The following is a 16083-nucleotide window of genomic DNA, read 5'->3' as shown; positions in this document are numbered from 1 at the left end:
ATGAGCAGTAATTTCTTCTTGCTTTGTTTTTATTCCCATTAAAGAAGAGGCTAATTTTCTTTGGCATACTGTTCATACTGAGAAGTGTTACTGTAATTATATTGGTAATTACTTAGTAGACATCCTCATGACCAATCCAAGACATCTGAACTTCACCAGGATTATGGATCCATATTCCCAGTTCTTAGATAGCAAATGAGGCACCTGTGTGCAAAATGAAAAATAAATTCCCCACACAAGCATTTGGAGAAATAAATATGAAACTATTTTCATGATGCATGCTTTTTCTAGTGGTATTAGATTGAGCAAATTTCCTCTTATGCAGGTAGTCCTCAATTTACAATCACAATTGAACCTCAAATCCTTGTTGCTAAGCAAAACATCTGTTAAGTGAATTTTGCCCCATTTTACGACATTTCTTGTCACAGTTGTTAAATAAATCACTGCAGTTGTTGAGTTAGTAACACGACTGTTAAGTGAATCTGGCTTCCCCATTGATTTTGCTTGTCAGAAGGCCGCAAAAGGTGATCACATGACCCCGGGATACTGCAATCTTCCTAAATATGAGTTGATTGCAAAGCAATTTTGATCACATGACCCTGGGGATGCTGCAACGGTCATAAAGTGTGAAAAACAGTCATAAGTCACTTTTTTCAATGCTGTTGTAACTTTGGACAGTCACTAATTGAACTGTTGTAGGTAGAGGACTACCTGTGCATATTTATCACTTGTTGTCTCAACACTCAAATAAGCATGTCAAAAATATTTTTAAAAGATATAATATAGAGCAAATAGATTACAGCAATTCAAACGCCTAGCCCTTATTTAAAGATTAACATGTTATCTTCATTCACAATTTCTGTATGACCGAGGCATTCCTAAGTTCATTGTCATGGACCTGCTATGATTACATGCAATCTAATATGTCACTAAAAATGAAAGAAGTGCTGCTCGTTGAAACTTTTTTCCTGCTTATCACACTTGTGAAGAAACAGAAAGACCAAGTTATTTATTAGGTTCTTATTACTTAAATATACCTATAAAATATGTTCTTCAATCTGCCTTAAGTACCATTTTGTTATTCAAAACAATTAAAAAAAACTTTGTCCACAGAAGCTATGATCTGAGAACAGAAAATGAAAGTTTTAAATATAAATTTTATGTAAGTATTCCAGCAGAAATCTACCAGGACCAGTAAAAGCACTTTAAGTAGCATGCATAAATGACAATGTATCTGTATTAGGAATATTACAGAGAATAAAGCCTGTTTTCCTATGAATAGAAATATTTATGTTGAAACTACAAAAGCTGCTAATGTTTAAAAAAAATAAGCAAACTCTCCACATTCTGCTAAATTAAGATAGTATGACTAATAGAGAAATCATCACTATGCTGTGACTTAAGAGCCTAATTGATGCAAAATTTTGTGAGTTATATTACAAGGCTTTTCCATAAACCAAAAAGTAAAGACGATTTACTGTAAGGTTACCACTGTAGCAATCATCAGTTTCTTATTCTACTGTTTACATTCTTTATAAACTAAACTGTCCCATGAATACTTAAAAAAGACAGAGATTCAGGTATGTAGCCCTGTTCAAAGTGGCAATGCCCTTGACTATTTCAATATCAAGCACCATCATGGTCCATTGTAGAATGAGCAGAAATCATAATCTGAAATTTTTGGTAACGTTTCTGATTTTCAGACAGCAAAGGAATATTGCAGAGTGTACAATTTGTTTCTGGAACTTGCTTGCATGGCCAACAATCAACAATGCAGTTGTTTTTTTAAAAATAAACATGGTTTAATGTTAAAATTTTTATTTTTATTATTGTTGTTGTTGTTGTTACTATTACTACTATATATTCAGAACTGAAAATAATGTTGATGAATAGTCCCAGGGACTAAAGTGCTCCAATTACAGGGCTCTGTTATCAGTAATCTCTTCTTGTTAAACTTAGGGCAAATTGAAAGTCCAGATCTCACCTATCACCATTTCTTGAATGCAAAAATGGACTTTGCCTTTCGCCCACTCCCCCATCACAAATTCACCTCTCCAGTCAACTGTTGAAGCTCTGCTTCAAAATTACTTTTGCCACCTTAAGGTGCTTTTTTTTTGCTATTAATCTATTGTGCTTTATTCCAATTTAGCCAAATTTCCCACTGTGATCAGAAATAGCGCCTGTCATGTCCCCTCCCTTCCAGCAGTTTCTTGATGCCCTATATGGACATTTCATCTTGGATTGCTAATTTCCCTGCTACTCAGCAGCTTCCTTTTTAATTCTTCCAGTTAATTCAGTGAAATTCTATAAAAACCATGGAGTCCAATAAAGTGTCATGGGCCAGCCATCGTTTTCTCCAGCTCTTCCACCAACATACCTCCATTCCACCCTTAACATCTCCCAAGAGGGCACCTTTTTGTTTTCTACCCACTGCACTTTCCATTTTTCAAGAAATGAACAGCAGTCACCTTTAACCTGTGGCTAGGAATTTTGGAATAAAGCTGTAAAAGTCCAACAACACTAGATCTTTTCTTTTATGGACTTGAACTGTCAGTATTTCACTGCCACAAGGTTTCCATACACAGTTAAATGAAAGAACGCGTTCTTTTTCTTTCAATCATTGTACCATGAAAGCAATGAATGAACAATACAGAATGGGGAAAGAAAAGGTCTGTGTTAGTTTCAGAGAAGAAAACATGAGAAGAGGGCATGAAGGCGTACAGGTGTGCAAATAACTGGGAAAGCAAAGGAAAGGCAGAGAGATCACAAAGGAGGGAACAACTGCTGAACGGAAAAGGCAGACTTTAAGAGACCCATTCACACAGAAAGCATCTAGAAAGGATTGACTTTCCTATATAAATGGATAGGACAAGAGGCAAGAGAACTACCAGTCAAGGCCTATACTATGGCTGCTATCCTATCTGAACATCAACTTAGCCCCATTACAAAACCAGTACAATCCAGATGGAATTTTTTAAGGCAGCTTAGGAATAGCTAGGAGCAGCAGGGGAGACTGAAGCAGCTTAGGTTGTCATGCGGAATTACCCTTACAGCAAAGATGCTGTTCTGTACCAGCCTGCTACCGGCCCTGCAGAAAAGGCAGGGACAACCCCTTTACAAACGGCAAGAGGCTGGAATGACGCCTGCCAAATTTATAGCTACAAAAACAAACAAGACACGAACCAAGAAACAGGAGCTTCAAGAAACACGAACTATCCAAGCGGTTGCCTTCAGCAAACCAGCCCTCCCCACACATTCCCCTTATATAGAGTTCAGGGTGTGGCTTCTCTCTGCCTCCTTCCGAGAAGCCCCATTGCCTTCCTCTGTTTACTCCTAATTGACTGCCTCCTGCGTCGGGCGTCCTTGAACAGGGCCAGCTGTGGGTCATCTTCATCCACGCTGTCAGGCTCACACAGCTGGGTCTCCGTGGTGACCAAGTGGGAGGGGCCTGGCTGAGGGCTCTCATCAGCAAGATCTTCAACCCCCTCAGCAAGGTCTTCAACACCCCCCTCCTCCTCCTCTGAGTCGTCCGACCCAACTGCCGAACCCACAGGCTGACCCTGAATCACAACAGATGCTAGGCTTTATACAGCAACATTTTGATAACATAAATGTATGTGTAAATTATCATTCTAAAAAGTGTTAGTTATCATTTTAAAGTATAAAATACTTTATACTGAAAAAATATAAAACACTGAAGTAGCTGGTGAAAGTTTAAGCCATGATTTGGCTAAAATTCCAGTTATGTGCATTTATGGAGTGTTCTGTTCAAACTGACTAAAACTCTTTTGTAGAATTCCCATGCTGAATAGTAATTGCTTTGTTTTGCCACATGTTATTTCATCTGGAAGAGACTTATTAGAGACTTATTTCCCTCTTGGAATTATCTACCCCCTCTCCCCAACTTGTCCCTAGCCATGATGAAGTTTAATTAGTAACTGTACGTTTTCCTTCCTAAAAAGTCTTCATTTAAAGTTAAGGGTCACTATGAGCAAAGGTTATTTATATTTAACCAGGGTCAAATAAAGAAAGTTACATAAGCAGCTGTCTGCATAAAAAGACCTCCATGCTGTGTTTCAAATAAGGTTCCATTACTCTTCTTGTACCTTCAAATATCCACCACGCTGGCACTTTAGTTTTTTAGTTGACACAATGTTGGGAATTATATTTACTACTTAATATCTATCCCACTCACAAAGTAGGGAAAAGGCCAATTTTAACATCAAAAGAAATTAATATTTGCCCTATCCTAGTGGCCTATTTATTTATATTTATAATTTAAAATTTAGCAACAACTTTTTAAGCCCTCTGAAAGCTGTAGCTCAAGGCTTTGGAGGTTAAACATGGTCCTACGTTATTAGGCTTTGCTTCTCTGCTGTAGGATCCAGACACAAACAAAAATCAGGATGACCCAAAAGGAACAAGATTGGTATCAGAATGGCAAGAAGCTGAAAACCTGTTGCCAAAATCAAACTTATGAATGTTACACAAATTCTAAAACTAAGTTAACTGATGTGGCCAATTAATCCAGAAAGGGATATATTTAGCCCACAACAGATGCTCATCTCTAAATATTTGAAGCCATTTCACCATCTATTGCTACAAGGCTAGAAAGTTAGTGAAAACCATTGTTCTGAAGGCTAAAAATCTTTTTAGCCTTCAAAACAATGGCATTCCCAGTGCTCTTCTGTGTGCGGAAGAGAACACCTCAGCTAGGCTACAGATCCAAGGCAGCTTTCAGCCAGCCCCCCAGAGACAAGAGGGAAGTCATTTTGGCATTTGGCAGCAGCTTGCAACCGTCCTGGTTGGCTTCCCCACTGACTTTCTGGGGAAGCCGGCAAAAAAGATTGATAAGGAATTAATAAGAGAACACCTATCTGCTTTGAATGAGTTCAAATCTCCAGAACCAAATGGTTTATATCCCAGGATACTGAAGGAACTGGGAGATGTGATCTCGGAACCACTGAATGAAATCTTTCAGAGCTTCTGGAGCACGGTGGGACTGGAGAAAAACTGATGTGGTTCCAATATTTAAACAGAGCAAAAAAGTAGATCCAGGAAATGATAGGCCAATTGGCTTGATATCAATACCTGGGAAAATCTTGGAAAAGATAATCAAACAGTGGATTTGTGGGCATCTAGAAATAAACAAGTTGAACACCAGAAGCCAGCATGGGTTTCTTAAAAAAAGATCATGCCAGACAAACTTTATTCCCTTATTTGATAAAGTGACTAAATTAATGGATCAGGGAAATGCTGTGGATATAGTATACTTGGACTTCATTAAGGCTTTTGACAAAGTAGACCTCAGCCTACGTCTTGGTAAGATAGAACAATGTGGGATAGACAGTACTACTACCAGACGGATTCACAGTTGGCTGACCAACTGCACTCAGCATGTTGTTCTCAATTGAGCTATATCTATGTGGAGAGAAACCTACAGTAGGATATCTCAAGGGTCTGTCTTGGGCCTGGTGCTCTTCAACATCTTCATAACTGATCTATATGAAGGGATAGAAGGGGAACTCATCAAATTTATAGACAACACCAAACTGGGAGGAATTGCCAATGCTTTGGAAGATGGAATCAAGATTCAGAAGGATCTTGACAGACTTGAGCACTAGCCCTACCCAACATGATGCAGTTCAGTGATGAGAAAAGGTCCTGCACTTAGGCAGGAAAAACCAAATGCACAGGTATAGAATAGGAGGTAGCTGGCTCAAAAGTAGTAACTGTGAGAGGCATCTAGGTGTCCTGGTAGATCACGGCTTACGTATAAGTCAGCAGCATGCTGCAGCTGCCAAAAAAAGCTAGCTCTAGGCTGCATCAACAGAGAAATAGCATCAAGCTCATAATAAGTAAATAGTACTCCTTTATACTGGACTGGTGAAACCATACTTGGAATACTGCATCCAGTTCTGGTTACCACAATTAAAAAAAGATGCTCACACCTGAGAAAAAGTGCAGAGTAGAACAATAAAAATGATAAGGGATCTGGAGGCTAAATCATACAATGAACTCCTAAGGGAACTAAGTATGTTTAGCCTAGTGAAGAGAAGGCTTGGGGGAAAATGATAGCAGTCATATTTGAAGGACTGTCACAGGAAGAGGGTGTTGATATATTCTCCATAGCACCTGAGGGAAGGACAAGCAATGGATAGAAATTTGTCAGAGGGAGATTCAACCGGGAAATAAGGAAGAATTTCCTAATAGTAAGAATGATTAATCAATGGAAAAGCTTGCCTCCAGGAGCTGGGATGCTCCATCGCTGGAGGTTTTCAAGAAAAGATTAGACATTCATTTGTTGGGGATGGTATAAAGGTTTCTGCCTTGGGCAAGGGGTTGGACTAGAAGACCTCCAAGGTCCCTTCCAGCCCTATGATTCTAGGAAAATATTGCAAATAGCAATCACACGATAATAGAGGCACTTGGCAACTGGTCATAATTGCAGTTTGACAAAAATCCAAAATATAATCATGGGATCATAGATAGGAGGCACAACATTTTACAATAGCCAGAAGTGCTTTAGAGGCTATTAAAAAAACACCTTTCCAAGGCTATTGTAATTTTGATCAGGGCTTTTCAACCAGTGGTACGGGTACCACCTGTGGTACAATGGCACCTGGCAGGTGGTACGCAACCATCCTAGAAAAGTGATAGAGGGGGAGGGGAATGAGCTGAACCGGTGGCAGCACCGCACAAGCCTGAGCAAGAGATGGCTGGAGCTGCAGGGCTGTCAGGGCTCAGCGGAAGCACCAGGATCAGCGCCAGGCTCGGCACTGATCCTGGCGCTTCTCCTGAGCCCAGAAGAAGCGCCGATCAGCTGGAATGTTGCAGCATCTCCAGGGTCTTGTGATTTACATTCAGATGCTTGGTAACTGATCCATATTTATGACGGTCACAGTGTCCCAGGGTCATGTGAAGTAACCAAAACCTGCTACAACCACCCAGCAGACGGGGGGAATAAAAACCAAACACCCACACCCACACACCCTCCCTGCCAATCCTCAACAGAAATGCTCACAACAATGAAAACCTCAAACAGGGGGAAGAGCCCTGCCGGGCGGGCAGGCAAGTGTCTTGCTCGGCTGTGGCTTGGGGGGGCACTTTTTTCAGTGCCATTGTAACTTCAAACAGTCACTAAGTGAACTGTTGTAAGTCGAGGACTACCTGTGCTTCATCACTTTTTTCCTTTTTTGGGGGGTCATAAAGTTTTTGACACCTTGCTAGGCGACTGGTGGTATTTGAACGTTGCCATATCCTAAAAGTGGTACAATGGGTGAAAAAGTTGAAAAGCCCTGATTTTGATGACTCCCTATAGTGATTTTACTGCTCATTTTACTTTTAAATATATTATTAGAAAATTTCAGTAATTTTAGTAATTTTGAAACTTGTTCAAAATACCTTGGCTATGATAAAATGTATATAGAATAGCTGCTGACTATCGAATGGATATTCGGCAGTAAGTATTAATTTGTTCAATGTTTCTGCATATATTCTGCTTCATGAGATTATTTCATCAGCATGCTGCACAAAAGCAATTTTATAAATTGATTTCACACAAAAAATTAGTATTATAATATTTTAATACTATAATTAACTATTGCATTCGATAATTGGAAAGAAAAAATAAGACTTTTTTCTTTTCATACAAACTTCTCTTGATTAAACAAGGTGAAGTTTTCTCAAGACAGGAAAGTAAATATAATGGAATGTTTTAACAGATTCTGGGAAGAAGGTAGAGCAGCATCATTACAAAAAAAGTTGTATTTAATTCAGGAGACTAAAAACTTCACTTGAATTGCACAGAGTATAAACTGACTTGGAGAATGGCTTTTATAGTTTTTTTCAAGATTCTGTTACATTATTTACTAAGTAAATGCATTCCAGAAATCCAGGTGGCTTTTGTTTCTAAGTTTGCAACCTCAAAGAATTTGATATAAGGTATATCTTATTATCTATTCACTCTATTTACATATTAGCATCTATTTACAGTTCTGAGTGAAATAAAGGCACAGAAACAAAGGCCTTTAAGGTGACTTTCACAAAACAGTGCAAACTAGAAAGTAAAAAGAAAAAAAACATCCTTGAGAACTTCTCCACAGCCCATTTGTGGTCTACAGTTACAAATACAGGTAGTCCTCAACTTACAACCACAATTGAGCAAAAATTTTCTGTGATTGAGACATTTGTTAAGTGAGTTTTGCCCCATTTTACAACTTTTCTTGCCACAGTTATTAAGTGAATCTCTGCAGTTAATATGTTATTAAATGAACCTAGCTTCCCCATTGATTTCGCTTGTGAGAAGGTCGCAAAAGGTGAACACATGGTCTTGGGACACAGCAATAGTCACAAATATGAATCAGTTACCAAGTATCTGAATTTTGATCACATGATCACAGATGGTAACTGAAAAAGTCACATTTTTCAGTGCTATTGTAACTTTAAACAGTCACTAAACCAACTCTTGTAAGTTAAGGACAACTTGTATCTTGTTGACATCATATTCTCAATCAGAAACTTCAGTTAGCATGGCTACATATGGCTGCATTCTTAACCAACTACAAAGAATTGTATTGGCTGCTGAAGGGCTGGAAGGAGAAGATAAGAGGGAAAAAACATCAGTTTCAGTTTCTCTAGGAGAGCTGAGCAGACAAGAAATCTATTTTTTCCCATCAGTAGCACAGATTGCACAATTTTCCTTAAGCAAGGAATGTGCTTTAAGAGTCTAGATTTCTATCTCAAAGGTGTGAAGTTAACTCCTAACTCAACCGAAACATCTCCTGTAAGACACACGTTAGAGAGGAATCTCTGTATTATTGCAGCTGTCATACCACATATTCTAAACCTCATAAGTTGTTTTATTTTTCTCTTCTGCAACTGCATCAAGAAAATTTTGATGTTAACGTAAAATTTCAAAAACTGTCACACGCTTATGAATCACATGGCCATGTAAGTCAAATAAATACTTTCTCTCACCTCTGCTGGCTAAGTGATAGTGATAACAGTAACATGTCATGGTAATCCACCAATAACCAGGACATATTATAGTTTAATGTGATATGTAAACTGCTATGTTCAGGTTTAGCTTAGTAGCTAATAATAGCTTAGTATATTATCTGAATTCAGTCACTACTGTATGATCTGTAAATCATTTATTCAACAAGCCAATAGCGAGACTTCCGGGTGGCTCTTCAGTGGCGAGGACGGTCGGATTCGACCGCCGGCCCTTCGATCCTGTTGAAGCGGTGGAATAGCCGATGATCAGCTGTTCCGCCGCTCGAAAACCCTTCTCCTCGGGCAAAGAGGGGAGGGGGAGCTTCCAGGTAGGGGTAGAGCTCCCCTAGACCCCAGAACATTTGTTCTGGGGCATGAAGGGTGAGAACCCCCCCGAAGCCTGGAAATGCTCCGGACGAAGGACTCTTCTGCTTTAGCAGAACAAGACACTGAATCCACTCCTGCCGGATCTGATTGACATCTTGAGTGACGGTAGCAATATAAACATCAAGTACAAAGCTTTAACTCTGAAACTTAAACTCTCTTCCTGCTCCAACGATTGTTTTGAAAGAAGGGGAAGATGGTGCCTGACTGATTTTTTTTTCTTTTGAACAAGAAGCGAAACTGTTTCTCTTTAAAGTAATGTGACTGTTTGAACTGAGTTGGAATATGTAAAATGGACTTTTAAACCTTAAAAGAGCTATTTATAATTTGGAGGTGCTAAAAAGTTATTTTCCAAATTTGGTTATTTCACAGTTTAACTACAAAGTACTAGAAAGTGAAAGTGTGTATTGAAAGTCATTACTTGCAAAAATGGCTCCCAAACCGCATAGACCCGTTTTTAAAAGTGCAGAGGCATTGTTTGTTCAGCAATCTGGAACACAGTCTTTGAAGTTACCTCCCGAAGCTGCTGCATCTGTATTGACTTTAAAAGATTTACAATATGCTCTAAACGATGCCTTAAAAACTCAGTCTGAAAAAATATTTGAGAAGGTGGCAGAATTTATTGGAAAGGAGAGCAAGAAAATAAGGGAGGATACTTTGATGGCACTTCAAGTGTTTTCAGGCTGTACTGAGAATCTGGATGAATGTGTGGAAGAAGTGAAACAAAATAATCTGATGCTGGAGGCTAAAATGGGTGAAGTGGAGAATAAAACGGAAAAACTTGAAGATGAAATGATGATGATGCAATATAGAGATATGGAATTCGCCCTGAGGATCAGAGGTTTGAAAGAAAATCCTCAGGAGAATCTGGAAGAGATATTGGTGGATGCCCTGGCGCCTATTTTGGGGTTTCAACTTGAGGATTTTTTTTGAAGATAGATAAAATATTTTGTGTTAATTCTTGGATTGCTAAACAAAGGAAATTGCCAAGGGATGTAGTTGTGTATTTTACAAAGAGAAATATTAGAAATGAGATCATTCAAATCTCTTATAATAAAAGACTTAAAGTGGCTAATCAGAAGGTTTTGATTCTGAAAGAGATTCCTCCAAGAATTTTGAGAAAAAGGAAAGATTTTTTCTTTCTGACAGATGAATTAAAGAAACAACAGCTTCGGTTTAGGTGGGAGATACCAGTGGGGATTGTGGTGAATTATTTTGGAAAAAGATATTGTCTTAATACAGTAGGGAAGGCACGTGATTTTTATTCTAATGTATTGAAAGCATCCTCAGAAGTCAAAAAGGAAAGGAAGAAGGAGAGCGACAGTTACAAGAAATAGTTTCGGAAGTTGTGCAATCCTTGGTTTTATTTAAAGATCTCAAGATTCAAAGAAGGACACGGGTTGTATTTAGATTTAAGGAATAATAATAATAATAACAGTGGAGATTAATGGAGGACTTTGATAGAAATAAGATTTAGAAATGGAACTTGTTAAAGATTGTAGGATAATTAAGATCTAATAATGGTGGATATTTGGGGATGGTATTTACAGTAGATCTTAAAAATTAGTATGTATGTATTTAAATTGTTAGTCTAAATCTTGAAGATGTTGTGATGATGCAATGTATTATTATGTATGGTTGAATTGTAAAAGATTACAATTTTAAAAGTTAACGTAATTTAGTGGAATATGTAAGATCTTTAAGAAAAAGATATTTATAATAACTATAGTAGAATTTTTGGTACTGTTATATTGGAAGAAGGTTGACTTGTTTATTATAGAAGAATGGATTTTGAATTAGATAAAAATGGTAGAAATTGGAATATGTGAAGAATATTTGTAATGGAGATATATTATGATGTTTAAGGAGAGTTAAAGCGCGACTGGATTTAAAGTGTAATTATAGTTAGTATACTTTAGATTAAGATTGTGAAAATAATACCCTGTATTTTGCTTTGGGAAGTCAGGGGGGGGAGTAGGGGGAGGTAGGGGTATTGAGTGGGTTAGGGGATGGGGAATGGGGTTTATGTTCAAAAATGTACATTAAAACTTTTTAATACAAAAATAAAAAAACAAGCCAATAGCATACTACAGTGTGTATGCTCAGTCAGAGAGTGCCCCAAAGTGACTGAGTAGGTATCTGAACCAGGGCTTTCCTAATTCCAGTATGACATTCAATATATCACAAATCCTTTTCATGCTACTAAAACAGGCATGTCAAACTGCCAGCCCACAGGCCGGATGCATCATACTGAAACCGCGCCCACCGCATTGCCGGCAATGGGGAAAAAGTGGCGATACGTCACGCGACATCACAAGTTTGACATGCCTGCATTAAAATCTAGCCAACTATTTTTGAGTCAGCAAAATATTACTCAAATTCAAAACTTGAAATTTGCCTCTCCCATTGCTGATCCATATCCTGCTATTAGCTCAGTTCTGACTCACTGCAGAAAGTTGCTGTTCTAATTTTGTGCATATACAATCAGTAAAATGACAGGTTCATCCCTCCAAGTTTGCTGTTCTCCCTCTTCTGCCTATCACCAGGCTATAGGAAAAATATCCACCACATAAGAGGAATGGAGAGGGTCTATCTATCTCCTTTCTGGTGCCTCTCCACCTATATCCAATTCTAAATAAAGTTTTAAAAAACAATCATGAAAATAATTAGGTCACAGGGACTTAATATTTCTTTCCTTTTTTTATACAATTGACCAATACCAGCTTACAGTTTCCTCGGTGCTCTCATCAGGAAGCAATGGGAGGGAAGCATATTATTTCTCTATATTATGTCATTTCAGCCTGTTATGCCACTTCACCCTTATACCATGATAAGCCTTGGGAAGAAGTTATTTTTCCATATATTTCATGCACCATCATGTCCAGCAGATTGACAGCAGATTGGGAAATGGAGGGGGAAAAATAGCTTGAAAGAGGCAGTAAGCACCTCTCTAATCCCTCTTACTACTGGTCATGTGATTCTATCTCTCACATAGTGGGTAGCAAAGCAAAACAGATTTCAAACATCTTGAAGCTTCCACTAACTACTCTTCCACTAACTTGCCTTGCTCACAATGATTTAAATTCCTCTCACTCATGGGGTGGGGATGGGATGAAGACATCCCAGGGATGTCATTAAAAAAAAGATGTTGCCCAGGCATATCTGCATTACAGTTAGGAACATGGATGAAAAGGCCCAGGATTTGGAAGCCAATCCTATTAAATTCAAATGAACACAGACTACACTATTAATTAAATTTACTATTCATTAAACATATGTTGAATACTAGGATTTGCTTTATTAATAGCAGTTATATGACTACATAGTTAATAAGTTTGGAATAGCAATCAAAAAATGTACAGCAAAGCAGGCCAAAGTCTTTTTCAACTGCTCTTTTAGTAACATAATTGGAGCAAGTGACAAATAGTACATCTTTTATTACTTAAAAGCACAAGCTAAATATAACCATGGTTGACTTTGCAGGGGTGGGGAAGGTCAATATTTTTGTTGCAGTGTGACTTTTATGGCCAAATATAAAGTGCTGCTCCATTCCTGACCACAGAGATAAGACACCTAAGCCTAGCTATAGGGAGACTTAACTTGACCCTTCCAGTTATGCAGACTGAAGATCTTTTTAATTTAGCAAGTGAATGTATTTTTTCACAACACAGAGAATTAGCAGAAATGAACACTATAGGTTTCCATTTTGCAAGAACAGCAAAACATGGTCTGGAAATTTGAAGATTAACTAATACACATGAGGTCTTCAAATCAGTCCACTTTATCTTTAAAATGTTAAACACAGTCAAACAAAAGTGAACAGTCCCACCAACATTCATTTTTAAAAAGCTACTGGATCTGCAGAATTTGCTCTAAATTTTAGTCTGCAATCCTGTGCATGCTAATTTAAATTCCATTGAATCTAGCCAGTTTTATTGTGACTTTTCACGTTACCTTTCAATTTACCAGAACAACTGAGAAAAATGTGATACAAGGGACAGTTCTATAAGTGTACTCAAAAGTAAACCTTACTACCACAATCAACAAAACTTTCTCCAGGAAAGTTATGTATAGAGCACTCTTCTGTTCTGGAGCCAATCATACTCTCATTAAACCCTGACCTCAGTCAGTGCAGGTACAACATAAGCAACTTTTTCCAAGTCCTTCCTCTACTACTTCATGATGGAGTCATATCAGAAATCTTGAACTTCCGCATAAAAGGTTGGAAACTTTAAACTAAACGATTTCATATACTTCATCGACACTAAGAAAGCACTCTTGGAACCGAGCTGCACGGGTGGTTTGTTTTAAACACACGTGGAAGCTCGAATCCGTGAAGGATTTGGAAATAAATACCACAGAAAACTACTCAGGCGTTTCAAGTTCGCCAAGATCGAAAATTACTAAGTGGAACGGTAAAGGGATACTGCGGGCTAAGACGATGCTTACAGTCTAAATAAGCGCTCCATATCCTTGATCTGCCGGCGAGTGAACTCTTTAAACTCCGTGTACGGATTGAAGACCTGGGCGAGGCGGGGTTGTGCCGCGCCCGCGTTGATGTCCTGCCTGCGAGTCAGCTTGGCGCTCAGCTCCGGGTCAGCAGCTGCATTCAGCGCGGTGCAGTCCTCGGCACAGTCCTCGGGGCTCATGTCGGACCCTGCCGGCTCAGAGGCAAGGCTGTCATCCTCTTCTGCAGGAGGCGCCTCCGAGGTGTTGCCGTCTCGAAGCAGTCGTCTCTGCAGCTTTTGGGCCAGTTCGGCCGAGGCCATGGTCGAGAAAGAATGAGGGTGCCCTACAACCGCCGCCGCCGCTGGGCTCGCTTCCTTTCTTTGCTAAAAGCTTACCCGCCCCGCTAACAGCAAACTTTATTCTAGGACTTTGGCGAATTGGCGGGGAAGGAGGGCCGGGGGCGGGGAAGCGGCGAGAGGCCGGGCTGAGACTTAAGGAGGCGCCGGGGATTGACGCGCCGTCTCAGTAAAGTCTCGATCTCTGGGATTGTCTCTGTCGCGGAAGCTCAAACTCTAGGCAAAGCTTCCTCCATTATTATTTTTTTTCCGCTGCACCTGTCACTGAATCCGGTGTTGATCTTTTAGTTCTCTCTGGCTGTAACAAACACCTGTTGCACTTTTATGATAGCTGAGGAACCGCTGTAGTTCCACCTCCGAGCAAAAAGTGGATTAGTGAAAATGTATAATTTATAAAAGTGATATATTATACGGTAGCTATACTCTCATGTGCATTTGGTTTTCCCTTTCTCTTTCCATCTCCTGTTTTCTATTAGGGGCTGTCATATGTCAGAGATGGCTTTTCACATTTGATGGAACAGAAGAAAAGTATATACCAAATCTGCCTTGGATATATTTAAGATTAAATTGTAAACAGTATATTTTAAAACAGGAACTGGTGTGAAATGTTATGTTCTGGTGCTCTCCAAATAATGGTTGGAGGGTTTTCCTGTTCACAAAATGGCTGACAACAGTTGCAGAGTGCTGATTCCTTAGAATGCTTTTCAACCAGTAGTACAGCAGTCCTTCATGTTTACACTGTCCTTTTTCAGTGTATCTGGGAACATTTCCAAACAAAGCACTGGCCTGCAGTTATCCATTTTTATTCCTTTGGAAAACTTATGGGTCTCTGAAACATACTTGGAAATAAATGCCAGGTTTGCATTTCATTTTGCAATATGCCAACACTTTTTAAGTCAAGTGGAATAGGAAACCTGGTGCCAAAATGCCTGTTGGCCTCAACATCAGCCATTCAGCATAATGATGGATTATTATTATTTTTTCTTAGAAAATAAATGCTCTTGTTATGTCATGATTTTTGGTCTACGTCCCAAAGAGCGTACAGCTATAACTTCACTATATTCATCCCTGATTAAAGTGTTATGTCAGAAACTAACCAGATATATCGTTGCCAATTTGTCAGCACAAGCTGAACTATAGCTCTATTTTTTGTTCTAATATTCTATAGATGGCATCTTTAGTGAATTGTGTATGTTTAGATATATAGATAATATTGGCTTCTGACATATGCATATACCTGGCAATAAAGTTAAATAGAGTAATTTTACACTCAGAATGAATTCATTGGAAATTACCACCAGGTAAATATAATATGGGATTTACAGTTGTAGATGTTTTTAGACCATCATGTAGATCAGTGGAAAGCAGGCACAACACCTTAACCTGTCAAGCAGTCTTGAATGGCCCACTGGCATCTTGGGGAAAAAAAGAATCCACTGCTGTCATCAGAAAAGATCAAATAATTGATTAGCACAACAGCTATTCCTTTATGGCCCACAGTTATTTTTAAGATATCTGGCACTTTCCCCTCTACATGTTGTACAGAGTACTGGTGTAAAAAATTAATAAACGTGCATAGAAATCATTGACATTTTACTTTTTGTTAATCTTAGGAGTAGGGAATTAAGATTACAATTTGATTCACGCTAACTTGGAATTTAAATTTCATTGAACTTGTTCGATTTATGTCTCAGCTAGCAATATTACTATTAAATTGAAACTTCAAACTAAGGCCCATTGCAATAACATACATAAGACTGTTCAGAATGTATTTCCTTTGAGCTATTTGTCACACATGAGAAGAACCAATTGTGTCCTATTTGTGCTTTAATATTTGTTCTATTTTATATGATGCCTTTCCTTGTTCTGCATGTAACATTTTGCATAATTTTATAAG

General features: G+C 38.6%; 1 protein-coding gene across 1 annotated transcript in view; it reads right to left on the bottom strand.

Annotated features, from left to right (window-relative positions):
- Nucleotides 1–14636, bottom strand: part of EFHD1 (EF-hand domain family member D1) — a 51212-nt gene extending 36576 nt beyond the window's left edge. The window contains exon 1 of the mRNA XM_081330043.1: nt 13831–14636. Within this exon, the coding sequence (XP_081186169.1) occupies nt 13831–14150 (320 nt within the window). The 5' untranslated portion in view covers nt 14151–14636. The remainder of the gene's footprint in view (nt 1–13830) is intronic.
- Nucleotides 14637–16083: the final 1447 nt, after the last annotated feature.

The sequence above is a fragment of the Vipera berus genome (genome assembly GCF_964194415.1).
Source record: "Vipera berus genome assembly, chromosome: 5".
Lineage (NCBI taxonomy): Eukaryota > Metazoa > Chordata > Lepidosauria > Squamata > Viperidae > Vipera > Vipera berus.
Note: the sequence above shows the minus strand (reverse complement) of the source record. Positions and strands in the feature narration are given on the sequence as shown.